Raw genomic sequence first — 27770 nt, 5'->3', positions numbered from 1 at the left:
CACCACTGATATTCAATCTGTTCCCGGAGCACATTTTTGAAGATGCTCTAAAAGATATTGATGAAGGCATCTCAATAAATGGAGTCAAGCGGCATGCAGATGATACAATAGTGTTTTCCAATACCATAGAAGGGCAGCAAAACTTAATGAACAAAATAACGGAAACAAGTAGAATATATGGACTGGATATAGCAAAACTAGCAAAACAAAGCTAATGATCATCAGCAAGGAAAACATAACGAGTAAATCTGCATGTGAACCATATAAGAATTAAACGTGTCTGAATGCATTTTGCAAGGTAAAATTGAAAGAAAAAGGGCTCCAGGACGAAGAAAAATTTCCTAGCTTGCTAACCTGAGAGCACGGTTTAGAAAGACCTCAACACAGCCATTCCGTATAGCAACCAAGAAAGTCATCATAGCCAGAATTATCGCCAACGTTCGGAACGGGCAGACATCATAAGAAGAACACAAAAATAAGATAAATGTATTTGCTACATTTGATGTATTTATACACAACGAAAACGTTGAACTGCACGTGCTTTTTGTTCTTAAAGCGCCGTGCATTTCTGCATAGGTGCCCGCCGTACATTGTCACGTGAGATTTTGGACAGTCAGGATTACATTATTGAGCATATATTGAAGATTCTGTAGATTCCTGTCCATTGTATTGAACATATGTATTCCTACACGTACAAAGCTGACGAGAGAACTGTTCTGTCAGAGTTCTTGAATTTTCTTCACAAACACTTGATGTATCCATTAATTTTACTCAAAACAACACATACCATTAATAAAAAAATTATTTTATTGTCTAAAACAAAAATAGGACTTAAATAAAGGTACATAAGTAAATATTTGTAAATTAAATGTATACTAAAACAGTTCGATGTTATCGGAAATAGTCCGTATCAACACCATGCTGCATCCTTATACTGTACGGAACGTTATGGATAGAGTTTCCGGTATTGATCACTTTTTTATTCAAAATATCTCGAATTAGCCTTTTCTTGTACTTCTTAAACTTTTGTTCGTGGACAAAGCGTTTGAAGATTTCTTGAGTGTTCGGGATGTGCATATCCAAAAATTGAGTTACTCTAAAACAAAGTGTATAAACTTCACGAAATTAATCGACTACTTAGGAAAAGGACAAACAGTAAATAGAGATTGTAAACATCCGTGATTTCAATTTCGAAAATTTATGAATTTAATTTTGAGTAAGTAGTGCTTTCCCCCATGTTTCATTCCCAGATATTGTTTCTAAACCTAAAGAAATGGCGCGCGTGGTCAATTATTATAGTGATGTGTCGGCGCGGTCAATCATTATAGTGAGGTGTCGGCGCGCAGGTTTAAAAACGACATTAAGTAAGTCGTGGTAATGAAACAATGGCGGGCGCTACTCTGTTTGAATAAGGGTGTCTGATAGGTAAAAGAAATAATAATTTGATAAAATTGATTGTAAAACATATTTATAATATCAAGCAACAAATGCTTGATAGCTCCCGGTAAGATGTTGAAGGGTTTCTTGGTTTTGACATCCATCTCTACATAGTCATTTCGGTCCTGAGTATCGCCAAGTGCTCGGTCAGAGTGACCAATGAGCACTCTTGGCGTGCCTTCCTTCCTTTCCCAATTTTGTCATTGGTCTTTTGGCTTGGAATCTTGTAAAATGTAAAAATACAATCTTGTATTATGTATAAATATTAGTTGATTTTCAAATTTCAAGCCAAAGTGAGTCCATCTCGATCTCTCCTAGAGCCCTAAACTCTAGGGAGCCGATCAGCGGAGCTCTGCTCCACCTACCTGCCTTAGACTATGTGGCTTTGCTTTTGTGTTCTACGATAATTGTCGTTTTATTTTCATTCTTCGATACAATTCAGCATCCCGACCTAAAGAGTGATAAGTGCCTAACATATTTCGTACACTAATTCACGAATATCCTAGAGCAGAGCGTACGGTGTGGGACGTCAAGTTTACTCCTCTCCCAGACGATATGAGGATATATTCAGATAGTTTTGGTTGGAATTACCTGACCCTGAATGTTAAATAAGAATTTTCTGTTTCGGGAAACATCTGTCCTTGTGTTAATCAATAATTCGACAATATATCGTCGAAATAGTCCTGGCTGACTTAGCTTGCTGCCCATGCAAAGGCTTCTCTATCCAGGTGCACATTTTTCCTTCTTACGTAGATGACGTGTGTGTCTTTATTGTTCCTTTAATTCAAGCACACGCTGACATCGTTTTTGCCGCTCATCCGCAGTTATGTAATAAAAATCCTCTTTACCCAAACTTTTAGTATCGCTCAGTTTGAACATTACCTTCTTTTGGGTCACATTGTCTCTATTATGAGCCCTAATTGACGATTGACGACGTATTGAGAAAGAAATGGAATAGTGTGACAATAGTCATTCAGTAATTCATCAAATTTGTATGAAACACACTACGGAAATTATTTAATTTCTTTCTACTGAAATATTTCATTGTCTTCAAATATTTAATTCGCCAATTGTTAGTAGCTAGTGTCAATTCGGTTCTTGAATAATAAACTAAGCAAGATGTAAATGGAGCAATCAGAGTAACGCGATAGAAGTGCTAGTAGAGTTAGGAAGAGAAGTTCCGTGTTGGTATGTGACTGTGCCGAAGGAAGGAGTAAGTAGGTGGATATCACTTGAGAACATATCTTTGCACTCGACAAGATTAGTGTGAAATTATCTGACATGACGTGGAACGTGACATTTGAGGTGCGATGTGAAGTTCAACGTGAAATGTGGCATTTTACGTTAAATTTTACATGATATTTGACGAATAATGAGACGTTTACGTGACAATTGACGTGGCATGTGACATTTTAGGTTAGAAGTCAAGCGAAACGTGTCTTTTTGACATTTTACGTGTCGTTGTGAGATAAACGTGACATTCGGTGTAAAATGTAAGATTTTATAAGAAATGTGACAAGAAAATGCCATGTTTCACATCAAATGCCCCGTTTCATGTAAGATGTAGTCGAACTGCATGTTTTGTGTGAAAACGTCACGTATTATGTCAAATGTCACATATCACCTCGACGTCATGACTTATGTCAACCGTTCTATGTTGATGACAAAAATTATACTGACGCTGTTCCAAAGCTTATTATTTTTCTGAATGTATTTAAAAAGTAATTGAATCTTTATTGAATCAACCTTATGTTGCATTTGAAGTGTCAATCTTACCAGCATTTTTATTAATTTGTTTATTAGTTCGTTTTTTGTGCATAGGGTAAGATATTTATACGGCAAACATTTGTCAAAAAAGTCGTTTTTTCTTTGTTAGACTATAGTTATCGAAAAACTGACGAAACGAGAGTTAGCTTAAAAACTTCTAATAGACATACACGTCTCAAAAAAACTGTACCTGGTCCACACTTCATCTTTATTATTTCGTAGAATCCAGTAACGGGGCAACAAAAGACAAGTAACGGGCGTCATCGCTACGATTCTTCTTCGCTCGAATTTTTCCCCGATACTAAAGCACGCGCCTGGCAAATATTCACATACCTTCATAAAATGTGTTTCTTCTTTACATTCGACTTTTCGGTTTCTGTGAATGTGTAGTTCTCTCGAAAACGTTTCTGAAAGCATTGATGACATTTCTGAGTCCTGCAAACATTTGAGAGTTACATATACTATTCATGCCATATATAGTTTAGAGTTGAGCTTATCGTGTAACAAATTTAAAAATGAATACATGATGAACTTAAACGTGAAAGAAATATAAATACATGGACTGAAAGTATACAGTTATCCAGTATAGCATACAGTAAATGATAATAATTAGAATGGATAATGATAGATGACACAAAATATATAAGTAATGATGGTTTATGACTGATGACAGGTAGAAGGTGACGTGACAAGGAACAGGTAACTGGTGATATGTCATACATGACAGATGACAAGTGAAGTAGATGGATGCTAGTGACGCATGGCAGATAACAAGTGCTGCCTGAAAAAGTTTCTCAGGATGAAGCAACAAAAGTAGCAATTAGGGATAATACAGTCATGTAAATTAACAAACAAGAAAGCCCTAGGATCCCATACAACAGAAAGGAAAAACTTACTTGCTGCACATTTTGCGACTTCATCATTTGGTGCACCACCAAAGGTATGGATGAGTATTTTCTGAAGTCTCTAGAGGCTTTGGTTACTCGACTGGGAGATCTTGTAAAAATGTACATATCTTCGTACGGCACGTAATCGAAGTGAATTTCTGACGGAATGCGATTGTCATCGGATCCCATATATTTTCGATATTTATGAAAGATCTGCGTGATAGTAGATAGTCTGTCAGCAGATATTTCTTGCGGTAACTGAAGCGTGTATACGTCTACACCGGTAGCGTTGCATTTATGGACTTGGATGTTTTCGATCAGACAAGCAGAACCTGAAAGTAGAAAAAGCTTGTTTGGATCCGATATTAGAACATAACAAGAGAGTAATAATTAGAAACGGGTCAAAAGAAGCATGAGTATTTCAGTGAGCCCCTAAGTGAAGTCAAAATATTACCAGAAGAGGCACAAAATATAAACCCCAATGTCAACAAACTAAGAATCAACACCAATGAACCAACAACGCAAGAAATAGAAATGGACATAGAAAAACTGAAAGCGCAAAGCAGCCGTACCTGACAATATTTCATCATTTTCATCATCATCATATAACGGGGGTCCTACGGCGATTGCCGCTTCCCGCATTTCAGCCTCCTTCTTTTCCTATCTCTCCAATCTCCCTCTTCTAAGCCTCTAGATTGCATTGTTTTTGTAATTTCTCTTCTCCAGGAATTTGGTGGTCTTCCCCTTTTCCTTCTTTCTGGCGGAACATACATTAAGGCTTTTTTTGGCCACCGCTCCTCCTCCATTCTCATCACGTGACCTTACCATTGTAATTGCCTTCCTTGTATTCTATCTGAAAGAGTATCTCTAATTCCTGTACGGTTTCGTATTTCCTCATTCCTGATTCTTTCCATTCTCGATACTCGACATGACCTTCTAAGATAATCCATTTCCACAACGTCTACTTTATCTCGTTCATTCTTTGTCATCGTCCAACATTCGGCACCATATGTGGTAATTGGTTCTACAATTGCTCTGTATACGCGAAGTTTGGTATGCATCTTTATTTTATTAGACCACAGTAATGAATTCAGTATTCGGATGCATTTTTTCCCTTGGGTTATTCGGTTTTGTACATCTATCTTAACTCTGCCATCTGCTGATATGATGCTTCCTAGATATTTATACTGGTTGCAGCCTTTTATGACTGCGTTTTCAAGCCTCAGATCTGTGGTATTTCCTCCAATTTTTAAATATTCTGTTTTGCTTATGTTTACAGTAAGCCCCCATTTGGCATATTCCTCAAATAATTTTCGATTCATATAATCTATATCTTCCTCATCGGTTGCAACCACCACCTGATCATCTGCAAACAACAATGTATACAGAGTTTCTTGTCCCACTTCGATGACCATAAATCTACATTTATTTCTCCAATTCCTCAATGCTTCTTGGACGTATATTTTAAAGAGTGTCGGTGATAAACAGCATCCTTGCTTTAGGCCTTTAGTGACTTTAAATTCATTTGAGGTTCTGGTTCCAATTTTAACACAACTAACTGCATTTTCGTACAATTTATATATCGCTCGGATATACGTCGAATCCAATCCGGACCTTTTGAGGACCTCAAACATTTGCTTTAACGGGACACTATCATATGCTTTCTCAAGGTCTATAAATACCAAATGGGTCTCTCTACTTCTTTCGACACGCTTTTCAATTATTTGTCGTAGGATAAATATATTATCAAGGCAGGATCTCCCGGTACGAAAGCCGCTTTGTTCTTCAATATCTTGTATCTGTCTTTCAACCCTCTTCTTTAATATTCTGCCGTACAACCGGCCCACAGAGCTCGTCACACTAATACCTCTATAATTGGAACAGTCTCTTTTATTCCCTCTCTTATATATGGAGCTTATATAAGATTTATTCCAATCTTTAGGAATTTCCTGGTCTCCACACATACATTTATTGAAAATTTTGAATAAAATCCTTTGTATAAAAAGGTATATAAAAAAACCCAGTTGGGCTATGTTAAATTGGCAAAACGTTTTCGGAATAAGTATTCCATCATCAGTACCAAGTTAATACATGGATGTAGCCACTAAATATGGGGTTACAAACCCTTTAAAAATTGCTAATTGAAATTTAGTTTACATAATGTCTGTTTTACAATTTAGATGGTAAAGTTACCGTTGGATTGGTAACATGGCGACATATGACTCTGCAATAAGTTGCAAGTCCTGAGACGGTATCATACCGTCTCAGGACTTGCAACTTATTGCAGAGTCATATGTCGCCATGTTACCAATCCAACGGTAACTTTACCATCTAAATTGTAAAACAGACATTATGTAAACTAAATTTCAATTAGCAATTTTTAAAGGGTTTGTAACCCCATATTTAGTGGCTACATCCATGTATTAACTTGGTACTGATGATGGAATACTTATTCCGAAAACGTTTTGCCAATTTAACATAGCCCAACTGGGTTTTTTTTTTTTTTTTTTTTTTTTTTTTTTTTTTTATATACCTTTTTATACAAAGGATTTTATTCAAAATTTTTAATATATGGTATACAGCCAAACACAGGAACTTAGTTTCCTTGTGGATTTATTGAAAAGGTCTACTATTAATTCTAAAAGTGCAGTGGGCCCATATTTAACCAGCTCTATGGGAATGTCTCCAGGCCCTGCGGCTTTTCCGTTTTTAACCTCTTTTAAGGTTTCCGTCAATTCAGATAATGTTATTATAGGGATTTCCTGTCTTTCGTTTCTGTTGTCTATTAATTCCCTTATCTTTTCCCATCTGTACTCTGCTCTATCCTCTTTCAGCAGTTTCGTATAATATTCTTCCCATTCATTTAACTTTATGAGAGAAATGTTGTCTTCATTTTTCTCATTTTTCCTAAACTGTTTTCCAAGCTTGCGCCACTTTTGTTCCACCCATAAATCTGTCCAGTTCATCACACTTAGCCTCCCAGTTTATATTTTTCGCCTTATCCACGTCTTTTTTAACTTCTCTATTCCATTTAGCGTATATTTCTCTGTCTTGAGGATCTTTGGATTGAAGCCATATGTGATATGCTTGTTTTTTCTTGAGAACTTTCTCTTCTAGTTCCGTTGACAACCATTCAGGTTTTCCTTTTTTCCGATTTTCAACTTTTCCCAGTGCTTCATTTGCCGCTTTATGAATATATTTTTTAATTACCTCATACAGACTTTCAGGGTCTAAGTCCTTTGTTTCTATATTTTTTATTTTCTGAGCTATTCTAATTTTATATTACATTAGGAAACAACATTATATCGTAAAAAATTTGGACTTTTTGATACCCTCCATTCCTTTCTTTTACAGTCAAGACCTGTCCCATGTCGACGCCGCAATTGCAACTCATGATCCCCGTTTTCAGTGATTTTTAAAAAAATTCAATGTTAGCTCTCCACTTTTCATATGCTTTTTCGACTTCAAGAGAGCCTTCAACACGCTCACACATTATGGCTATATGGAAAACACTACAGGAAATAGGAATATCAGAAAAAATAATAAATCTCATCAAAGTGATACAGAAAGCAAAATCCTACACAACGGTATAACATCTGACCCAATAGCTGTACTAATCGGAGTAAAACAGGGCTGTGTTTTGTCTCCCTTACTATTTAACATTGTACTGGACTCAGTATTACCAAAGGTAAACTCTAGTAGATGAATAATAGTAGAAATCCAAAGATTTATTACTTGGCGAAAGTAAAATTCAGCTATTTGTCTACTGCGCTTTCTACAATACACAAAGCAGACAGATTGATGAATTAATCGACAAGGGGAATCTACTATTTGCATTCCACAACTTGTCGATCCACCACGGCAAATATATTCTGAGGAAACCTAATAAGGTCGAAATACGTATAAGCGGATGGCAGGATCCCTGCATTGAAATTAAATCTCAACCGTCTTTATGCTCTAGTAGAGAAATTTACCTTTCATCTACACTTTTTTACCATCTATATCCTTACCCACCCCTAATGAAGCTCCCAAACCGAGCAACTTGGTCTTCGTTCAGTATTGTGAACGAAGTATAGTGTTGTATAGTGTTAGTTCAAATATACTAAAATTGATGAATGTTAGGGAAAAGGGTTTTCTACTCACAATCCGTGTTAAGTTGTAGGTATTTATTAAGACAAAGATTTAATTTATAAAAGGAAAAAGACAGTTAAGATTTGATTTCACGTACAGTGCGTCTGTGTATCCGCCTTATACATATTTCGCCTTATTTTCCCACGAACGAAACCAATTCGTTAAGGATTCTTGCTTAGTTGAGGAGATATGTTGTGGAATGCAATTTTTAGATTCCCCATGTCTCTAATAACATCTATATCAACGTCTGTTTTGCCTTGCAATTCTTAGAAGGCACAGATTAAAGCAAAAATCTGAATTTGGTTTCGAAAATTAGTTTACGGATTTTAATATCAGATGTCGCTATTTGCGTCTATACGAAGCCATGAGTTGCTTCCTAAGACAGATGGTATATAAACCAATATATATACAACCAAAAAATCATTTAAAGTGGTACTAAGAATATATAGCAATTAGTTTATAGTCAGTTAGATAAAAGTATACTGGAAGATCTAGATTACGCTGCTGATATATGCCTCTTAGCACATACAAAACAGGACATGCAACTCCAAGTAAAAACTTTAGAAAAGGGAAATGAAGAAACGCCGAAGCTTTGATTAAGATATTTACCTTTCGTGATGAAGTGTACGTACGGCGGTGATCCGATTTCGTCTCCCAAAATTATTTCATCGGCATTGTACGTCTTAATTTTGGTTAGGATACTGGCTTCCTTTTTGGTCATCGAATCCCAGTTCTTAAAATAAGTGAATTTATCTAGTATTATCCGTATTTGATTCCAGTCTGTTATAAAAAAAAACAATGCTTTAGATGTTTAAGAAATTACACTACAGAAACTATATTAGAAAGTGATTTACACTATTTATAACATGACATATATACTATAACTTCTACAATATTTGCGACAAAATAATTACTTTTAGACTGCTATTTTCTTGAAAAAGAAAACTTCTTTTTCAAAACGTCCACAAAATTTATCATAAATTCTTATCACTACAGCTGTTTCGGCAGCGTGCCTTTCTTAAGTGATCTTGGCATCTATTAATATGCATACTGTAAATAAAAAAATTATTCTCCGCTACTGACACTCTTCTTGGGGGAACTTATAGGGACAGTTAAATAATACAATAACTTTTGTCTCATTTCATTTTTTATTTGCTGGGGTATAAGTTATTTCTATTTACAAAAATTGAAGGTATTTCCGAAATTTCAAGAAAACTAAAAATATCTTGGAAGCAATGAGTATATATGTATAGGAAATGCTTCATAAAAATGAAAGGGTATCATAAATGCAATCTTTTGAAAAAATAAAATAGAGGGTTGTATGTTTAAAAATTTGAGAAAATCGCAATTTTCATTTTTAGTTCACCCTAAATACAAATATTTGTCAATGATTTCCGTTAAACTTAATTTGAAAATCGTATTATGTAAAATGAATACTGATTTAATTATTCCTTCCTTATATACAGTGTGTTTTCGTCGAAGCGATTTTGATTGATGGTTAAATACCGTGTATAGTAGTGTCCAACCCATATTCTAAGAACAGGGATTATGAGAGGAACCTAAATATGAGAAAATATACAGGGTGTCCTATTTAAAAGTTGTATGTTTACTTTATAGTTTATTTTTATGAACGAGAGAGTAATTAGCATAATTTTAACTGGTACCTCCGACCACTCCATGGGCGTGCTCAAGATTAATTGAAAAATTACTTTGAATAATTGTAAAAAATAAATGAATTATTTCAGTGTTATAAAGTGTTATGTGTATGTAAACAAAAGTGACCTCTTTTATCACACACTATATTAGAACTGACTGGCCTACATTAAAAAGGGTTTTAAAAAATTCACATTTTTTTTAATTTTTAAAAATTACAAAAGAGAAAAAGAGTTTTTAAAACCGTCTAAGGTATGTTAAATAGATGAATAAAAATATTAATATAAAACTTACAGCTACTTGTTACAAATCCAAATCAGATTCAGAAGATGAACTTTCAGAACCAAGATTTATAATAACTGGCTCGATCATTTTATCAGTAATATTGTCCAGCTTCCACATTTTTTCCTCTTCTTTAATAGTGTGATTTACTGCCTTTTCCCAGTTTTCAGGTTTTACATTATTTACGGCCTCCAAAAACAACTGTTTAACATCATGAATTTTAAAAGTGGTATTTTTTCTTGAAACTTCACTCTTTATCTGTGCCCATACCAGTTCAATCGGGTTTAATTCACAATGATATGGTGGGGATCTAAGTACTGTCATTCCACGATTTTTGGCAATTTCATCAATTTCGTATTTTTTAAATTTTTCTTTATGAAGGGCACACAACGAATAAAGTTCCTTTCTTATAGATCCGGGATGGTACGTAATATTTTTTGAACTCAGCCAATTCTGCAAGTCTTTTTTTAACCACTTGGTTGTGGGCAGTCCTTCTATAAGTCTGGAGTGATAACTTGCATTATCCATTACTATTACACAGTTCTTAGGAAGAAGATCTATCATTTGTTCGAACCATTCTTGAAAGACATCAGCGTTCATGTCTTCATGGTAGTCACCGGTACGAGTTGATTCAAAAGTTAATAAACCACCTTCAACAAAACCGTCTGAACTGCCAATGTGTACTATTATCAGCCTGCGTCCCTTTCCTGATGGTGGGTTTAAACCAGTAGATAAGTTATTTACAAAAGCGTGCCTTTGACTTGTAACAGTTTCATCCTGCCAAAATTTATTTGGTGTATGACCCTCGTTGATCCATGTTTCATCAAGATAAAATATTTTTCTTTTTTGGTTTCTCATTTCCTTTATGGTTCTTAGAAAATGTCTTCTCCATATGACAATATCGCTTCTTTCTAATAAAATAGACTTTCTGGGATTCTTTTTCCAGCGGAAGCCTATTTTAAAAGTTTCCATAACGTACTTCGACTCATTTTTGGGTAATCCTTATCATCTCGAACTGAGACAAGAACTTTATCCAATGTTGGAAATTCTTGTCTAAAGAAGAATTCATGCACTTTCCGTCGAAGTCCTTCTTTAAAATGATATTCTATTTGAAATTTTGGTTTCCCTGGAGCATTACGTGGCATTTGAAAACTACCACATTTCTCTTCTTTAATAACTCTGTAAATCGTAGATTTCCCAACACCAAGTGTACTGCTAACTAACTCAACGGTCTCATCAACACTTTCACATAAACGTTTGTCTGTAAATGATTTAAAACAATTAAATATTAATGTTTTTTCATTAACTGTTAAAGGACCAATTTTTCGGCGTTTACACGGCACTTCCAAATTTTCCATAACACTAGTATACACAATAAACTGCACCTTGCAACTGAAGTACCTACTTTTAGTGAACTGTTAAGAATTTTGAATACGCCACTTGGACCTTCCTACAAAATGGAAAAACCCACTATCACATTTTCTGTGGAATAAGTTTAAAAGGTAATTATCTAGTCAATTACTGTCGTTGATTCCTGGAATTAAAGAATTAAATGTTTGATTGTTGAAACCCTTACTTCGTGGAATGCACTCATTTCAGATAAACGTTTTATTTTATCTAAAGAATTAAACTTTATTTTGCAAATAGGTAGGTACTTATTAAACTTTTATTGGTTATATATAACCAATAAAATAAACATCTTACATTTCTTGCAAATTCATTAGTACCTGTTAACCTCCATCGCTCCGACACTGGCAACCTTATTTAGGGATTAGTAACCTTCACAACTATTGTATTCTATTCTGCTCCAACCTTTATACCTGGTGGTCATAGTCAATTTAAAATTGTTTTCCTATATACTTCTGTAAACTTGTTGACAAATATCTGTTTTTCATTGAGTCACCCGTATCAACAGTTTAGGGATTTGCATACATAATTTATTGTTTTATTACTCTCTCATACATAAAAATACACTATAGCACGTAGTTATTAATCACCCTGTAGAATTCCACATATTTTCCAAGTATGGAGAATATCATTGCCTACATTTTTTCTAAATAACTTTTTTTGATATTTTGTACCACAACGGAATTATCGACCATTCGCACTAAAAACTCACCCTGTACATATGGGTAGATGTACAGGGTGAGTTTTTAGTGCTAGTAGTATTTAGCTCGCTATCAAGTAGTAAAAATACCTTATATAATATACCCATTCTTAAAAATTAACTTAAATATTAGGAAACTGTACCTTCTAACACAGAATCCCTAATAATTGAATGAAAATCGTCTTTCTTGATCACCAAAAGTTCACAGTGGGTTGCAGTTATATACGTAGCCATCCTTTTGATATTGTGAAGTAAGCTGACTTCCCCAAAAGTCGTTCCTGGACCTAATACTCCGGTATTTTCGGGAATCCACTCCTTTAGAAATTTGTCGTAGTGGGATACTACTACGCTAGCTTCGCCAGATAATAAGAAGTACATAGCTACAATATATCTATAGTTAGACTCGGCAATAGTACGATGTGATTCAATGAAACGGTACGATTTCAAACAAACAAAAAAAAACTGAAAAAATTTCTTTTTATTAAATGAGTAAGTGAAGAAATATTCAGTTTTTGAAGATGATATTGGAAAAGTGGCCTCCATTTTGTTCGACACATTCTTGCAGCCGTGGTACGAAGCTGTTAACGACATTGAGTAACATTTCTTGAGGTATTGCTTCCACTTCTTCGCGCATCCGTTCTTTCAAAGCCTCGATAGTTCTTGGGGGTTACTTAAATCACTTTCGACTTTATATACCCCCAAAGAAACTTGTCACATAGGGAGAGATCCGGACTACGAGGTGTCAAAGGAATATCGCCGTTTTTTACTTATAGAATGGCCGGGGAACGATCCTCTTAGTAAATCCATTGATACTCGTGATGTGTGACATTTTGCACCATCGCATCCAATTGAAAGGTCGTGTGTTCACTTCTGTAATTCTTAATTGTCGGAAGAAAAAAAATATTCAACGTGTGCACGTAGCGATCAGAGTTTACTGTTACTGCGTGCCCATTCTCGTCCTTAAAAAAATCAGGTAGGGTGATCCATAACGAACAAATTTCACACCACAGACGACACGGTTACCTTTTCGGAATAAAGGGTTTTTTGTGTAATTGTCGCGGATTACTGTCAGACCAATAGCGGAAATTTTGTTTGTTTACATATCCACTTAGATGAAACTGGATCTCATCACTCATCCAAAGATTATACAGCAAGTTGTCGTTTTAATTAATATTCTCCAACATTTGTTCACAAAGCCCTAGACGGGTGGGATAATCTAGAACGTTAAGGGCTTGCACAATCTGGATTTTGTATGGATGAGACTGGAGATCTTTATGCAAAATTCTGCTCGGAGTTGAATAGCTTAATCCCAGATGTATGCTTCGTCGTCACAGGGATCTTCGAGGACTCGCGTGTAATGAGTTTTGCACCACTTCAATATTCTGTGGTGTACGAGTAATTCTGACACTGTCACCTCTTTTCTGTGATGTTAAACCACTACTTTCAAAGTTCCTAACCCACGTCTGAGTAGGCTTGTTAGACGAAACTGAAGCGCGGGAAGGCAAATGATAGTGTAAACGAAACGTTGGTTGTACACACACAAAACTTTCACACGCACATCAAATGCGCGTTGTTCTCCGACCACTTCTCCATGATAACTAAACTTCTCATTATCTAGATTTACAACGTTTACATCGCAAGCCCGCGGCTCCTCTAGTTTGTCGCCAGCAGTGTTGCCAAATAGTGCCGTTTCACTGAATCACCTTGTATAAATGTTCAAAATATTCCAATAAAACTAATTTTAACGGCATGCAACGCAATAATCGTCTCCATGCAATCGTCTCACTCTCCTTTGGTTAATATGATTTGTTTAAAGTCATTATCAAAATATTTTTTATTTTAACAAACTTTACCTGGGAAATTCTCAAAATAAACAATAGTTTCCAAACAGAAAATTAATGGTACTGTACATCCCAGTCTTCTGCAAAAGCTCAACCGGGATAGAATTAAAAAATTCACACCACAACGCAATCTCAGCGCTAAAAATTCCCCCACGGATTAGTAGTGTTCCATTTAAATCTGAATACTTTGATCGGCGCGCTATGTACGAGTACTTCGATTCTGACTATAACAAACTTTCGTTAGAATATTTGAAAGACGTATATTAAAACCTTATGGAATATGAAAAGAATGGAATTTGAAATACGTGAATTAAAACTTCACACAGAACGGAATTTAAAAATGATAATTATCACAATTTAAACTGACACTTATTTTATGGAAAAGCTATTTGTGCTCTTACCTGTTGGCTCATGATTTTGCCTGATAAGAGTCCGACCGGGAGGATAGTACTCGAAAAAAGTAACGGCAGCAAGAGCGGCTTTGACTTCCGGTGGATATTTCCTGAAATATTTGAGACCACCGATCACTTTGTTCAAGTGGTTTCTTTCTTCTTCTGTTCGCAGTTCGGTCGGCTTTCGTAAGATAGACTTTTCGTACATAGTAAGAGAACTTAAAATTTTCGTTTTCTTCGTCAATAATAAAATATTTCTTTTGACGTTTTCACCTGTTGAAAGGAGACGTAAATATATGTAGGAAAACGTTAAACGTTTTAAAATGAAGTAAATTGTTAATTGATTTTTGTAAAAATTTGTTTATTTAAAAATTTGCGAAAAAAATAAACAAAAAAAAAATAAACAATTTTTTGCAACGCTATAGACAGAAAATAATAATAGAAGGATTATACCACGTTTAAATGAAAGAAGAAGAGTTGTTCTGTTAAATAGAGTCCTGAAAATAACGTAAAAGTATTTTTGAACCATATTTAAAATTAATTATTCTTCTTTGCAAAATTTAATTATTGTTAAGCTAATAAAAAGTTTTTTTTGTGTTGGAATATAGAGTTTCCAATTTTTTTATTCAAAAAGCTGGTATTCTAAAGCGAATTTGAAAGTTGTATAAGGAATTAACAAAATCATTTAATAATTTAACTTTTAAAGTTTAATACCATAAATTGCAAAAGAACTCCTATTAAAATAAACCCTTGCCAAAGTTTTAAACGTAAAAGGTTATTGAGCGAGCCTCTGGGAGAATAGTAGTGGAATGTTTTTTTTTTTTTTTTTTTTTTTTTTTTTTTTTTTTTTTTTTTTTTTTTTTTTTTTTTTTTTTTTTTTTTTTTAATTTTTATTAGATTTTCATGTAGTAGTAGATTTTCAAATATGCAGTTAATTTTTTGGTTAAATTGCATAATATCAAAGACCTCTATTTCGAAGAGCATTCGAAAACGGCATTCTACAAATGGTTTAAACTTTGACTGGAGCGGTACATATCTCAAAGAATAACGCTTGTGGCCTAAGACCAGCCCAGCTAAGACAGAAAGCTCGTATAGAAAAAAAGGGGAAAAGTTAGCGTGACACTGATGTTCAGCACGCGCATAGAATGCGAAAGCACGACTGTAGATCCTTTTGGTTTGAAGAGTTTTCAACAAGAGGTGTCAGAAAAGTTATCACAGGGATAATTGGCTTGTGATGACCAAGCGTTCATAGCGACGTCGCTTTTTAATCCTTCAATGTCGGCTCTTCCTATAATTGCGAAGCAGAATTTGCCAAGCGTTGGATTGTTCAGTCATAGACAGGAAATCTGATTTAGATTTAAACCGTCGTGCGACTGGTTAGTTTTACCCTACTGATGACTCGTCGTTGTGGTAGTAATCCTGCTCAGGACGAGAGGAACCGCAGGTTCAGAGCTTTGGTTCACGCACTTACGTTTTTAGTCAAATGCGGCAACGATATCTTCTGAGAGTTCTGAGAAGGCAATCATAGTACGCTACATTATAGCACGATCCCTTATTTCTACTTAGATTATCGGTTTGCGGTGGGATCGATCCTTGCCAGTAGACTAGATCTTTAAACGGACGAACATAAGTATTATAATCCTTTCGATGTTGAAACTGACGACTACAGACGTACCTGGCAGGGTGTTATAACTGGTAGAGCAGTTTCCAGGCTACGATCTATTAAAACTCAGTTCTCAGCTTGGAGATTCGTCTTGCTGATAGACGAGACCCTTGGTATATACTAAAAATAGTCAAATGATATATTAGAAACAGTGTTCAGTCTAGGAAATATGGAAAACGTAGAAAGGAAAGAGATATGGGTGGAAATCGGGAAATCGGACACTTAAAATGAAATATAAAACAGGATACACAAACAGGAACTGCAATATACCTATATATGCAGATACTCAACAGTTAATAAAAACGTTGCATAAACTGTTGAACAAGATATAGGATAACGAAGAATTAAATGGAATGTGGAATTAATAACACAGCCCAAAAAAAATTGTCTTGCTGCCGAAAAAAATCAACCGATTTTAGTTAATTCATCTGTGCTGATTCCAAAAATACAAACCTTTTCTTTGTATCAGCTCTAGTTTTCGAGATATAACATAATTTAAACATATAGGGTAATTTATAACATGAATTACCCTATATGTTAAACATATGATCTGCTGTCGTATTTTTTGAAAACGATCTTATGGAGCAAATCTGGAGGCATTTTTGGATTCAGCAGACCCAAATTACCTAGAAACAGTAAAAAAATTTCCGGCAGCAAACTCTGTGTTTACCAGTGTAATAGATTACCAGTTATAAATACCGAAAAATGAAGATGCTATTACTAGTTTAGGTACCTTTAAGTGACGTATTTGAAGCAATGATCAAAATCATATTGGAAAAACTGCAGTTGAAATTAGATAAGAAACTGACAAGCAAACCAGAATCTTTCCACAGTGCCAAATTCTCTACTTTTGCCCTTAACCTGTAACTTGAACAGTATGCCTTCGCTCTCGGATTAATAATATAAAAGCATTTAAAGCCTTACATTTCAAATCTGTATTGAAAAATCTTACTTAATTGAATCTCTTCAAACTCTCCCAACCAATATCTATTATCATACACTTCTCGAATTAGAGCTCTGAATCGTCTTCTAGCTATTTTGCGTCTTTCTATTTCTTGCGCCGGCGTGAGAGATATACGTGGCGGTTTTGATGACATTGTAGTCTAAGAAGTAAAAACCCGTAAGTGTTTGTTCTCGATTTAACAAAAACTGCTAGTAAATATAATGAATTATTTTGACATTCGTTTTTGGCACTTAATAGATCTCTATGACAATGAATAAGTAACCAAGTAACCAGGATAAAAGCTTCGTTTATGCTATGTTTATGATTTTGGCTGATAGTTTTCATTTACTACGCTATTTTCCATTCCTCTTTAATAACTAAGTGACGTTTTAATGTTATTTTTGCAAAGTTACTTATTCTCTCGAATATGTTTTCCATTTCTTACGTAGTTTTTGCATTCTTAACTAAATCCAAGGGATTGTCTGTTAAATATTGTACTATGATGAATCTACCTTTGGAATCGTTGAGTTTAAATTCCGCTTTCTTTTTTACTTCACCATAAACTTGCTCTGTTTTCTCCAATACAATTTCTTCCAGTAGTATACCTACTCTGACTTTCCAATTGTTAAATTTTGTTACCTTCACAATTTCATTAGCCATTTTATTTTTATGTTTCACACATTTCTTTTTGATTTCTTATTTGTGCCTTGGCCCATAACCTGTTAAAATTTGTTCTCCAATTATGGCCATTAAGAGTTCGCAGTTAATTAGTGCGAACACATAGGCATAACAGGCAATGAAATAGTGGATGTCTCGCCATAGCCATCCATAACAAGAGACAAATAATTGTGGAAAATTTAGCAGAAATTAGACTTTGTTTAAGAGAAACACGATGAAAAATCTGTGCTTATAAAGAAAAATAAGCTATTTAAGAGAAATTCGAAAACTGGTAAGGTACTAATATTTGTTATCTAGGTGAAATATGAATTAATGAAGGACATTTTGTAAGACAAGATTGACAAGACAAACATTACACATTTTACGTGAATTTCTTCACATCAGGACAAGAAAGTCCAACACTGTAGACCAACCAAGTTGCTGCATTCACAACGGCAATCAATAGCATAATGATAATGAAAATAATTAATTATATTTTATACACTTCAGCGACTTTCCTATTTCTTAATGCTCATATAATTGTTGCAACCAGTTCAGGTTATTACAATTACGGTGATGTGTATCTAACAAATCTATAATGCTGTTTGTTAATAACAGGATATTAAATAATGATAATTTCATCTCTAGGATCACCGGGAGTTAATTGGTTCTTTTTTGTGTAAAGACGAAGGCCAGCAGATATTGTAATTAGTGGCTGATATCTTTGTAAATCTTTCTTGATTCATTTTAATTTTTGTAACATATACAATATTAAGAAACGAATGTTATCGTAGCGTAAAAAGGATTATAGACATTTCATTAAGACTCATAATTTATATCTAACTCTACAGTTAAGTCTGCACACTTTGTATCCACATCAAATTTTCAATAGTAGACAGATTTATAGCAAATTGGGAATAAAGTCTGTTTGATTGAGCTCCTACGTGGAACAGATCAAGAGGAAATAATTAAAAATACTGAAAGCTGAGAGAAATTAACGGAAAAGAAGTATATATTAACGATATGGACAAAACTGAACGTATGATATAGGTAAAAATCAGAAAGACAAAAAAATTTAATCGGAAGGAAAAAATGACAAGGTAGGATTCATGAAAATAAATGATAAGGTCTGGATATGGAATACAGACCAGCAACAACTTAAAAAACAGATAACCAAAAACAAATAATAGAGGTAAACGAAACAAAATTAACAGAGGCAATGGACAAAGCGATGATTTGGATTAAAGACAAAAAGAAAATTAAAACTAAACATGGGGAAAACAGATTGTTAGGAACAGGTTTAATGATACAGAAAAGATGGAAATACAATGTGTACTGTCCGATTCAAAGCAGATCAACGAAATATAAGCATAATAAATGTTCATGCACCAATAGAAGATGTCACAGAAGAAGATAAAGATGAATTATACGAATAACTAGAACTAAAATATGAAAAATTAACGGAACAAACAGTACACAACGGAAAAAACAGTACACAAGTATACAGTACAAAACAGACATGTCCTGCCTCAGCGTCTTCCCCTAGGTCTTTTTTGGTCTTCCGCTTCTACTACTTCCAAGAATCCACAGATCGGCAATTCTTCGTATTGGTTGATTAACGTCTCTACGTTGAACATCACCAAACCATCGAAACCTATGCTCTCTCATCTTAGCAACAATTGTTGCCACCCCTAGACTTCCCCTAATAGACTCATTCCTGATTTCATCCTTTTTTGTCACTCCACTTATCCATCTAAGCATTCTGATTTCCGCCACATGCATTCGTTGTTCCTCTTTCTTTTTAACTACCCAACATTCAGCTTCATTGGAATTTTTCTGTCACACAACAAACCACTCGCTTCCTTCCACTTCATCCATCCAACCCTAATTCTACTGCATGCATCTCCATCTATTCCCCCATTACTATGTACCACCAATCCTAGGTACTTAAAACTATTACTTTTCACAATCATTTTACCATCCAAATATATCATTATATTTGTGCTAACTCTATCTTTGAATGAACATTTCAAATACTCTGTTTTTGCACTACTAAGTTTTAAAACTTTTTCCTCAAGAGCTTATCTCCACTGTTCCAGTTTTTGTTCTAAGTCGCTTGCACTATTCCCTAGCATATAATAAGCATATATTATGTACATTTATGTACCTTCAATAAAAACCAATATTTTAACTATATACAGATCGGGTAAGGGTGACTTTAACTTGTTTTTGGTAAATTTTGAGAATCTCATAACGTCCTTGCTTAGTAAAGCAGACAAACTGATCATACTTGGCGATTTTAATATAAATTTTAAAATTGAATCTGACCCTTTTTTTGAAATTCAAAATCTATTAACATCTTTTGGTCTAAAAGTAACTATAAACGATTATACTAGAATCACATCCCATGTGTCCAGTAGTTGCATCGACAACATTATGACAATTTTTCTGAAAATAACTACAGTGTGGGCGCATTTGAACCTTGTTTTTCTGACCATCGAACTCAATTTTTATTTATTCGCTCTGAGCATATTATAACAATTTAATATTAAAGCATTTTCCACTAAAAAAAGTATGACAAACTGATGAAAAAATATCCGTGCAATGGTTTAATAATGAATTAAGGTCTTACAGATCTAATCTTTCTCTTATTAAACATATTGCAGATGCCACTAAGCATCCCCATTTGTTCAAAGTATATAAACAACAACAATTTGAATATAATCGGCAATTACATATTGCTAAAAAGTCAGCTTACTGTAATTTTATTACTAATTCCAATAATAAACCTAGAGACTGCTGGTGGACATTCCTTGTAGCCAATATCATTTTCCTTTTCCGTTCCATTAGTCGTCTTTGTTTTGATCCATCCTTTGTATTCCGAGGCTTTTGGTCGAAATTTTATATATATTTTGTATATATGTATTTAATATAATGAGTAAAAAGTATTTAAATAATTATTTTTGGGGTTATAAAGTAAACAAGATCGCCGAACTCTCGACACATTATCAAAATCAATCGTACGTTTCATAAAGCTGATTTTAAGAGTATATAGAAAATTCATTTATGAAAATAAATGTTTATTATGGTCGATGTCAGCATTTTAATATGTCTTGTTGATTAATTTTTTTCTAAAATTCTTCCTTAAGCTTATTTTTAAGCTTATCTACTTACTCTGCTAATATTAAAAACAATTTGTTTCATGTTTATTCTTTTTTCCAGGGTCGACATATGCCGAACTTTCACAGCAGCCCACTACATCAACACAGTTACATATACAGAAGTTTGCAGGATGAAAATTTACAGTATTCTACAGAACAAGACACCTTGGATGAAACTGAAGATAAGTCTGGTATAATACATGCATCTCTTCCAGCCCAGCCAGGAATATCTAGGCAACAGGTATGTGGATATTTTGTTTTTTTTTACTTTATTTTTTTTAAATTATATCAGTTCAGTATCAGTCTATTTATATTACCTTATTTTTATACATTTTTATCATCCCCATTCTCTTTGATTTTATTCCTATTTAGAGTCTACTTACGTAATTACGTTTCTCGATAAGTTTCACCCCCAGTTGGTCAAGGCGCCGCCTCCAGGTTTTCTTTAGTCTTCGTCTAGATCTCCATCACACCTTTAAGTCCCGTGTGTGTCACTGAGTCCTGATTCTTTATGTCTTTCTCTATGTTCTTTGTGTCTTAAATAAAATTCCTCTGATAATTCCTAGGATTTCTGTTCTAATCATCAATCTCTTCATCTGTCCATTGAATGCTCTATATTCTGTCTGCCTTTTTTATGTATTTACATACTTTTTTGCAGCTTATCAACAGCCCTTGTCCAATCTGCGGCGACAAAATTTCAGGCTTCCACTACGGCATCTTCAGTTGCGAATCCTGCAAAGGTTTCTTTAAGAGGACGGTCCAAAACAGAAAAAACTACGTTTGTTTAAGAGGCGCCCAATGTCCCGTAACCGTAGCAACGAGGAAAAAATGTCCCGCTTGTCGATTCGAAAAGTGTCTACAGTGCGGGATGAAACTAGAAGCCATAAGAGAGGACAGAACGAGAGGCGGTAGATCGACGTATCAGTGCAGTTACTCGCTGCCGCCTTCACTTGCCAACCATTCCGAATTGAGAGCCAGTACGACGGATCTGCGACAAATGGGCGAAGGTCATCAGAGTCTAACGGTCAAGTTGGAACCGCCCGATCCTCAGGTGGCTTCTGCTAAGAGGAGCATGTTTCCTGGATCTAAAGGTGTTCCTCCATTATTACAGGTAACTTTTTTTGTATTATACATGCATTAAATCTGTTTGACTATCAGTACCTACACGGGTATCAAAAATTAAATATAAAATTTGACATATAATGTCTTAACATGTCTACATTGTAACGAAATTTATTTTATTTATTTATTTATTTATTTCAACGATAGAACCATTTACAATAAAATACAACAACTAGTCAAAAGTAAAGATCATCTACAATAAACAATAACAAAGAAACAAGTAAACAGTTAAAATTTGTACATTAAAACAGTATATCAAATCACAAAAGTTAAAAAATTTATCACATATTTAGATAATTAGATTCTTAAGTTGCCTTTTGAAAACATTAATGTTTGGACAGAATGGATCCAATAGGAGGTCATTGTAAGAGCTGAGCATTGTTGACAAGGGAAAATGACGAGCATAATCAGTCATATGAAAAGGAATATAAAGGAGTGTAATTTTATAAAAATAAAAAATTTTAAACAAAAATAACATATCAGCTCTCAACGAGAGCTTCGGTTTCTGCGATTCTTCAGTGTAGAAATCTTAAATTGAGACATTATTACAGAATAATCTATGAAATAACAGTATTTCTTATATTAATATGTGCTTTAAAAGCTAAAGATCTTAGAAACTTCCGCTGAACGGTCTCCAATCCATCAATGTAGACTTGATGAAATGGAGACCAAACAACAGAGCAGTATTCAAGACACCTATTGTATTTTAATACAATAGGTAAGAGATCATAACTGTTACGATAAATAAAACCAAGATTACGAAATCCTGTTTCCTTAATTTTAAGAAAATGGCTTCTAAATGTCAATGCACAATCCAATAATACACCCAAATCTCTAATCTCAGTAACTGAATCCGGGAGTACATCATTAAGAACATATCTATTAGCTATTAGATTATTTATACGGCCAAATGAAATACAAGAACATTTAGTTGGATTTAAGCTTAAACCATTTTGTTTTGACCATAAACATAATATTATTTACATCATCTTGCAGGAGATCTCTATCCGATTTATTATGTATACAACGAAATAACTTAAGATCATCAGCAAATAGCAGGAACTGTGAGTTTTTAATAGCCTTACCAATATCGTTAATGAACAAGTTAAAAAACAAGGGACCACAATGAGACCCTTGTGGGACACCAGAACAACAATGGAATTATTTTGAAATATAATTGTTAATACGAACTTGCTGTGTACGTCTCATCAGAAAGCTTTTAATCCAATTAATAATGGGCTCACCAAAGCCAAAGGCATGAAGTTTGTGGACCAAAAGGTCATGATTTACCTGGTCAAAGGCCTTTGAGAAATCAGTGTAAATGTTGTCGACCTGAATTTTATTCTCAAATGTACCCAATAAGTATTGTTGGTAATTAACAAGGTTTGTTGCTGTTGACTTCCCGTTAGAAAATCCATGTTGTTCATCAATAATTATTATGTTGCTGCAAGCCCAGGTGAGATTTATCGATTCCAATTTATCAAGAAGTTTCGGGATTGCTGATTGAATAGTTATACCTCTATAATTGTTAACACACTCACGATTGCCAGATTTATAGATAGGTGTAAGAAAATTATTTTTCCAATATTGTGGAAATACAGATGATGACAATGATAAATTGAAAATTTGTTGTAAAGGTTTACAAAGAGAAAAAATACAGTTCTTAATAAGTGCTGCAGGTATACCATCAGGCCCTAAAGAATAGTTTTTAAACTCATAATCCCCTCGAAAACATCAGTCTAAATTTCAGAATCTGGAAATCCACAGTATAGTCCAATTCAAAATTAGGTAAATTATACTCACTATCATTGTATGTACCTGAAAAATAACTGTCAAATAGATTATGACTATTTCATCACTATTTTGAGCTATTACATCCCCATCATTATTATACATTACATTAGGATAAGCACTAGGCTCACGTGTAGCACTAACGTGCCTTCAAAAAGAGCGGGCATTACTTGAAAGATTTGCTTGAATATTCTCTAAATAGTTCTTATAACCTACTGCTTGTAATGATTTACATTTTTCCCTTAACACCGAAAGTTCCTCATATGAGTTGCCTGATACTTTAAAATTCCTGTGAGCTATTTTTTTTTCTGTATGGCAAGCTCAATTAATTCTCACGAAAACCAAACTGGAAAGTTGAATGATTTAAACCGTTTGATAGGAACAAACCTATTGATGGCATCATATAAAATAGGGTAAAAATTTTCTATGCAGCAATTAATATCTGATTCATCTAATACCTTGTTCCAAGGAATTGAGGCTAAATATTCATTTAAAACTTGATAATTACATTTTTTTAAATCATGATAGAAGACATCATATTTAAGAAACAAATTTAAATTGGCTGCATGTAACAATATAGTATAAGCTGAATAATGTTGCGAAGTATTCAATATAATATCAGTTGAAATTGACACAACTGCATTCCTCTGAGTACAGAAAACTAGATCTAAACATTTATTATTAAAGTTAGGCAAAGCATTTACCTACTTGTGTTTTTTTTTAATTGTAGCAAGTACAAATTGTTGCGTTCTGCACATACGATGACCTCAATATAACAATTTTGGTCATCCTGAAGGGGGAGGGAGTGATATTCTGTTCAATCTAGAACTCGCTGGTTTCCCCCTTTCGGATTGGGTATGTATATTCAAATAAAGAAAAGAAATGAAACCAGTGGACTGTATAAAACTCTATTTTAAACAAGAAGGTGAAATTAAACATAAATACACATAACCCAATATACAACTATAAATAAGGAAGAATATATTACTTAAAAGAAGAAGAATATATGTAGTACAAACTTAAATATTAATCAATACGTAACGACACACAAAAAGAGAACCATAAACAAAACAAAACTGTCGATTGTATATATACCACGTTATAGGTAGAAATAATATTATACAAAAAAAAATAAAAATATGAATATATATGTCGTATAAAAACAAATTAATAAACTCAATTCAAAAGTATACTCATAATACACATTATGAGTTAATATTAGGTAATAAAATACACAACCCTGTGATATACATACAAAAAGAAAAGAATGAAATTATTACAATATGAAAAATATACAAATCTACGTAAAAGTAATAACGTTAAATGTTCTGAATAAAGTTCAAAAGTTCAAAATCGCGACACAATATGTAATAATTGGGCACCAAACAAACGTACTTAGCCCATGCAGCAACAAAATTATGGTATTGTTCCTTACCTAATGAGAAGATGGCACTCCGGCCACCGCAAAAAATATGTCTTCACCGACGAATAACAGGAACCACAAAATTCCTAATGTAACTTTTCTGCATCAAAACGACTTCCTCGGTCAAAGGACCGATGCTAAGTGTCTTAGTCTTAAGGTACTTTTAACCCAAACGCACACACATGTGTGTGGTTTGAGAGATAAAACTCGACTCTGATTGTGTAGATGCATCGCTTATCTCCAATACACATCTGTGTCATTTTGCAGATTGCCCGTCTCGTAGCATGTAGTTTTTAACCCAGATGCACCCTTATACATGAAATCTTGATATACGGGGAGAATCAAAACTACCATAAAGTCGTAATATTTAATAAATGTTTATTAACAGTTGCGAAACTGCAACACAAATAATATTTGCTGGAGAGTGATGCGGACACTCAACTGTAACACCATCATTAAGATTATCCCAGGATGTCTCAGGCAGGTTGTAGTCACCACAAATACAGAATTCACAATCACTGAATCTATCCGCTAAGTCCAACATACAGGTGGAATGCTCCTCATATACTGACCCAGATGACCGTGGAGGAAAGTACACACCACTAATGACTGAAATTGGGCAGATCTTATGAAATTTGATCTGGAAGAGCTAAGTATTACTAGAGTGGCATCTTTTTTCCCAGTCAAAGACACATGAAGAGCTTTATCAAGATTTAAGAGAAGCGTGACAAGCTTTCGAACATACTCTTAAAACGTATAGGTGGTCTTCAGAAGCAGAGTGGGCTTACAAGATATTGGAAGGTTCAGTCATGAAATCTGTGATATTGTTAATTTTTTAATAAATTCTAATCTGAAGAATTTTGATTGTAGTATTGAATTTTTTATATTAAATACAATATAGAATTTTATTTTAAAAATTTCATTTTGAAGGAAATAATGGAAGTCGAACACTTATGGCACTACAACGAATCCGAGCTGAACAAGCTGTACACCGACGGCCATCTGGGCAAAGAAGGTTCGAGCGGGGCGGTTCACAATCTCTCCACTCACCCCCTTTTGGCCGGGACTGCACTGGCTGGTTCGGCGGACACGAGTCCCGACTTCGTGGCGAACCTCTGCAATATAGCCGATCACCGGCTCTACAAAATCGTCAAATGGTGCAAGAGTCTTCCTTTGTTCAAGAATATTTCGGTGAGTATGCAGTTGCTCTATTTTATCAAAACTGTGGTATATTTCTTGAGAAAATATCAAAAATAGAATATTTATACATTTTATTTCAGATTGACGATCAAATATGTCTTCTGATCAACTCCTGGTGCGAATTACTCCTGTTCTCGTGTTGTTTTCGGTCGATGTCCACACCTGGAGAAATCAGAATATCCCTCGGGAAGAGTATAACGTTGGCTCAGTCGCGAGAAATGGGTATGCAGGCGTGTATAGAGCGAATGCTTAATTTTACTGAGCAGCTGCGAAGATTGCGGGTGGATCAATATGAGTATATCGCTATGAAGGTTATAGTACTACTTACTTCAGGTAAGACTGATTTTTTTTTTACAAAATACCAGATATTATAGATTATGCGATATTTCTCATTAAAATAATAAGCTATTGAAAGCCAGTGTTAGGAATCATACTATAATTTTAAAGTAGACATACTATAATTACACTACTTTTACTATGTACTATCACGCCTTTACAATAATCATTAAATCTACTATAATTTTGATATGCCGTATTTTTAAACCAAAAAGACCGTTTTTTTTTTCATTTGGCTCATAAATTATGACTGTTGATATATTTATTTGTTTGTCATTTTTATGTTTGTTTTTATGCTTTCGTTACAGATACTTCCGAGTTAAGGGAAGCTGAGAAAGTCAGGTTGTCCCAAGAAAAGGCCCTAAAAGCCTTGCAAGATTATACTTTATCTCATTACCCGGAAAGTCCGGCTAAATTTGGCGAACTACTTTTAAGGATTCCCGAACTACAAAGAACATGCCAGGTAATAAAGATTCTATAATATGTGAATACGGAGATTGTTGGATATTGGCCAATATATAAAAAAAAACGGGTGTGGCAGTAAAGTGGGACTGCCGGTGGAAGTTACACTTCTATACACGCATTCGCCGTTACAAATTTATTTGGGAGTCAATCTGCACAATCATTACATATGTAATTCTATAGGTAAGACATATCAGAAAGAGAAACAGAATTAATAACAACTTACTAACAATGAAGGATTGAATCAATATTTTGATGAAAATGTATATTTTTATTTTCATATATACGTATGAAAGGAGTTGAATGCAATTTTTTTTACACATACTCTGCAGTAAAATTCATTGTTTATTTTGTTATTAATATAATAATACAATTGTGTTTTCAACTTGTTCAGCATTTGTGTTTGGGCATAAAATGTTATGAGTATTATTGTAGATATGCTTTTCTCGATTTGAACTGTCTTTTAGCAAAGCAAGTTCCATATACGAGCTAGGCTTTTGCTTATATTTAGTACA

At 34.2% G+C, this 27770-nt stretch overlaps 2 protein-coding genes across 3 annotated transcripts in view; one reads left to right on the top strand and one right to left on the bottom strand.

Annotated features, from left to right (window-relative positions):
- Hr39 (Nuclear hormone receptor FTZ-F1 beta) overlaps positions 1-27770 on the top strand; it is a 107739-nt gene that overhangs the window by 63347 nt on the left and 16622 nt on the right. For both annotated transcript variants that reach the window (XM_072530804.1, XM_072530805.1), the window contains exons 7-11: positions 20983-21162; positions 21580-22032; positions 26188-26448; positions 26538-26790; positions 27102-27256. In XM_072530804.1, the coding sequence (XP_072386905.1) occupies positions 20983-21162; positions 21580-22032; positions 26188-26448; positions 26538-26790; positions 27102-27256 (1302 nt within the window). The remainder of the gene's footprint in view (positions 1-20982; positions 21163-21579; positions 22033-26187; positions 26449-26537; positions 26791-27101; positions 27257-27770) is intronic.
- Positions 816-17341, bottom strand: LOC140440355 (uncharacterized). The gene is made up of 7 exons (XM_072530806.1): positions 17113-17341; positions 14507-14770; positions 12408-12644; positions 8832-9002; positions 4101-4423; positions 3395-3639; positions 816-1096 (listed from the first exon to the last, which is right to left on the bottom strand). Exons 1-7 carry the CDS (start codon positions 17255-17257, stop codon positions 892-894), a joined length of 1590 nt encoding a protein of 529 aa, XP_072386907.1. The 5' UTR covers positions 17258-17341; the 3' UTR covers positions 816-891.

This window comes from Diabrotica undecimpunctata, chromosome 4 (genome assembly GCF_040954645.1).
Source record: "Diabrotica undecimpunctata isolate CICGRU chromosome 4, icDiaUnde3, whole genome shotgun sequence".
Taxonomy (NCBI): Eukaryota; Metazoa; Arthropoda; class Insecta; order Coleoptera; family Chrysomelidae; genus Diabrotica; species Diabrotica undecimpunctata.
This window is presented reverse-complemented; position numbering and strand designations above follow the sequence as displayed.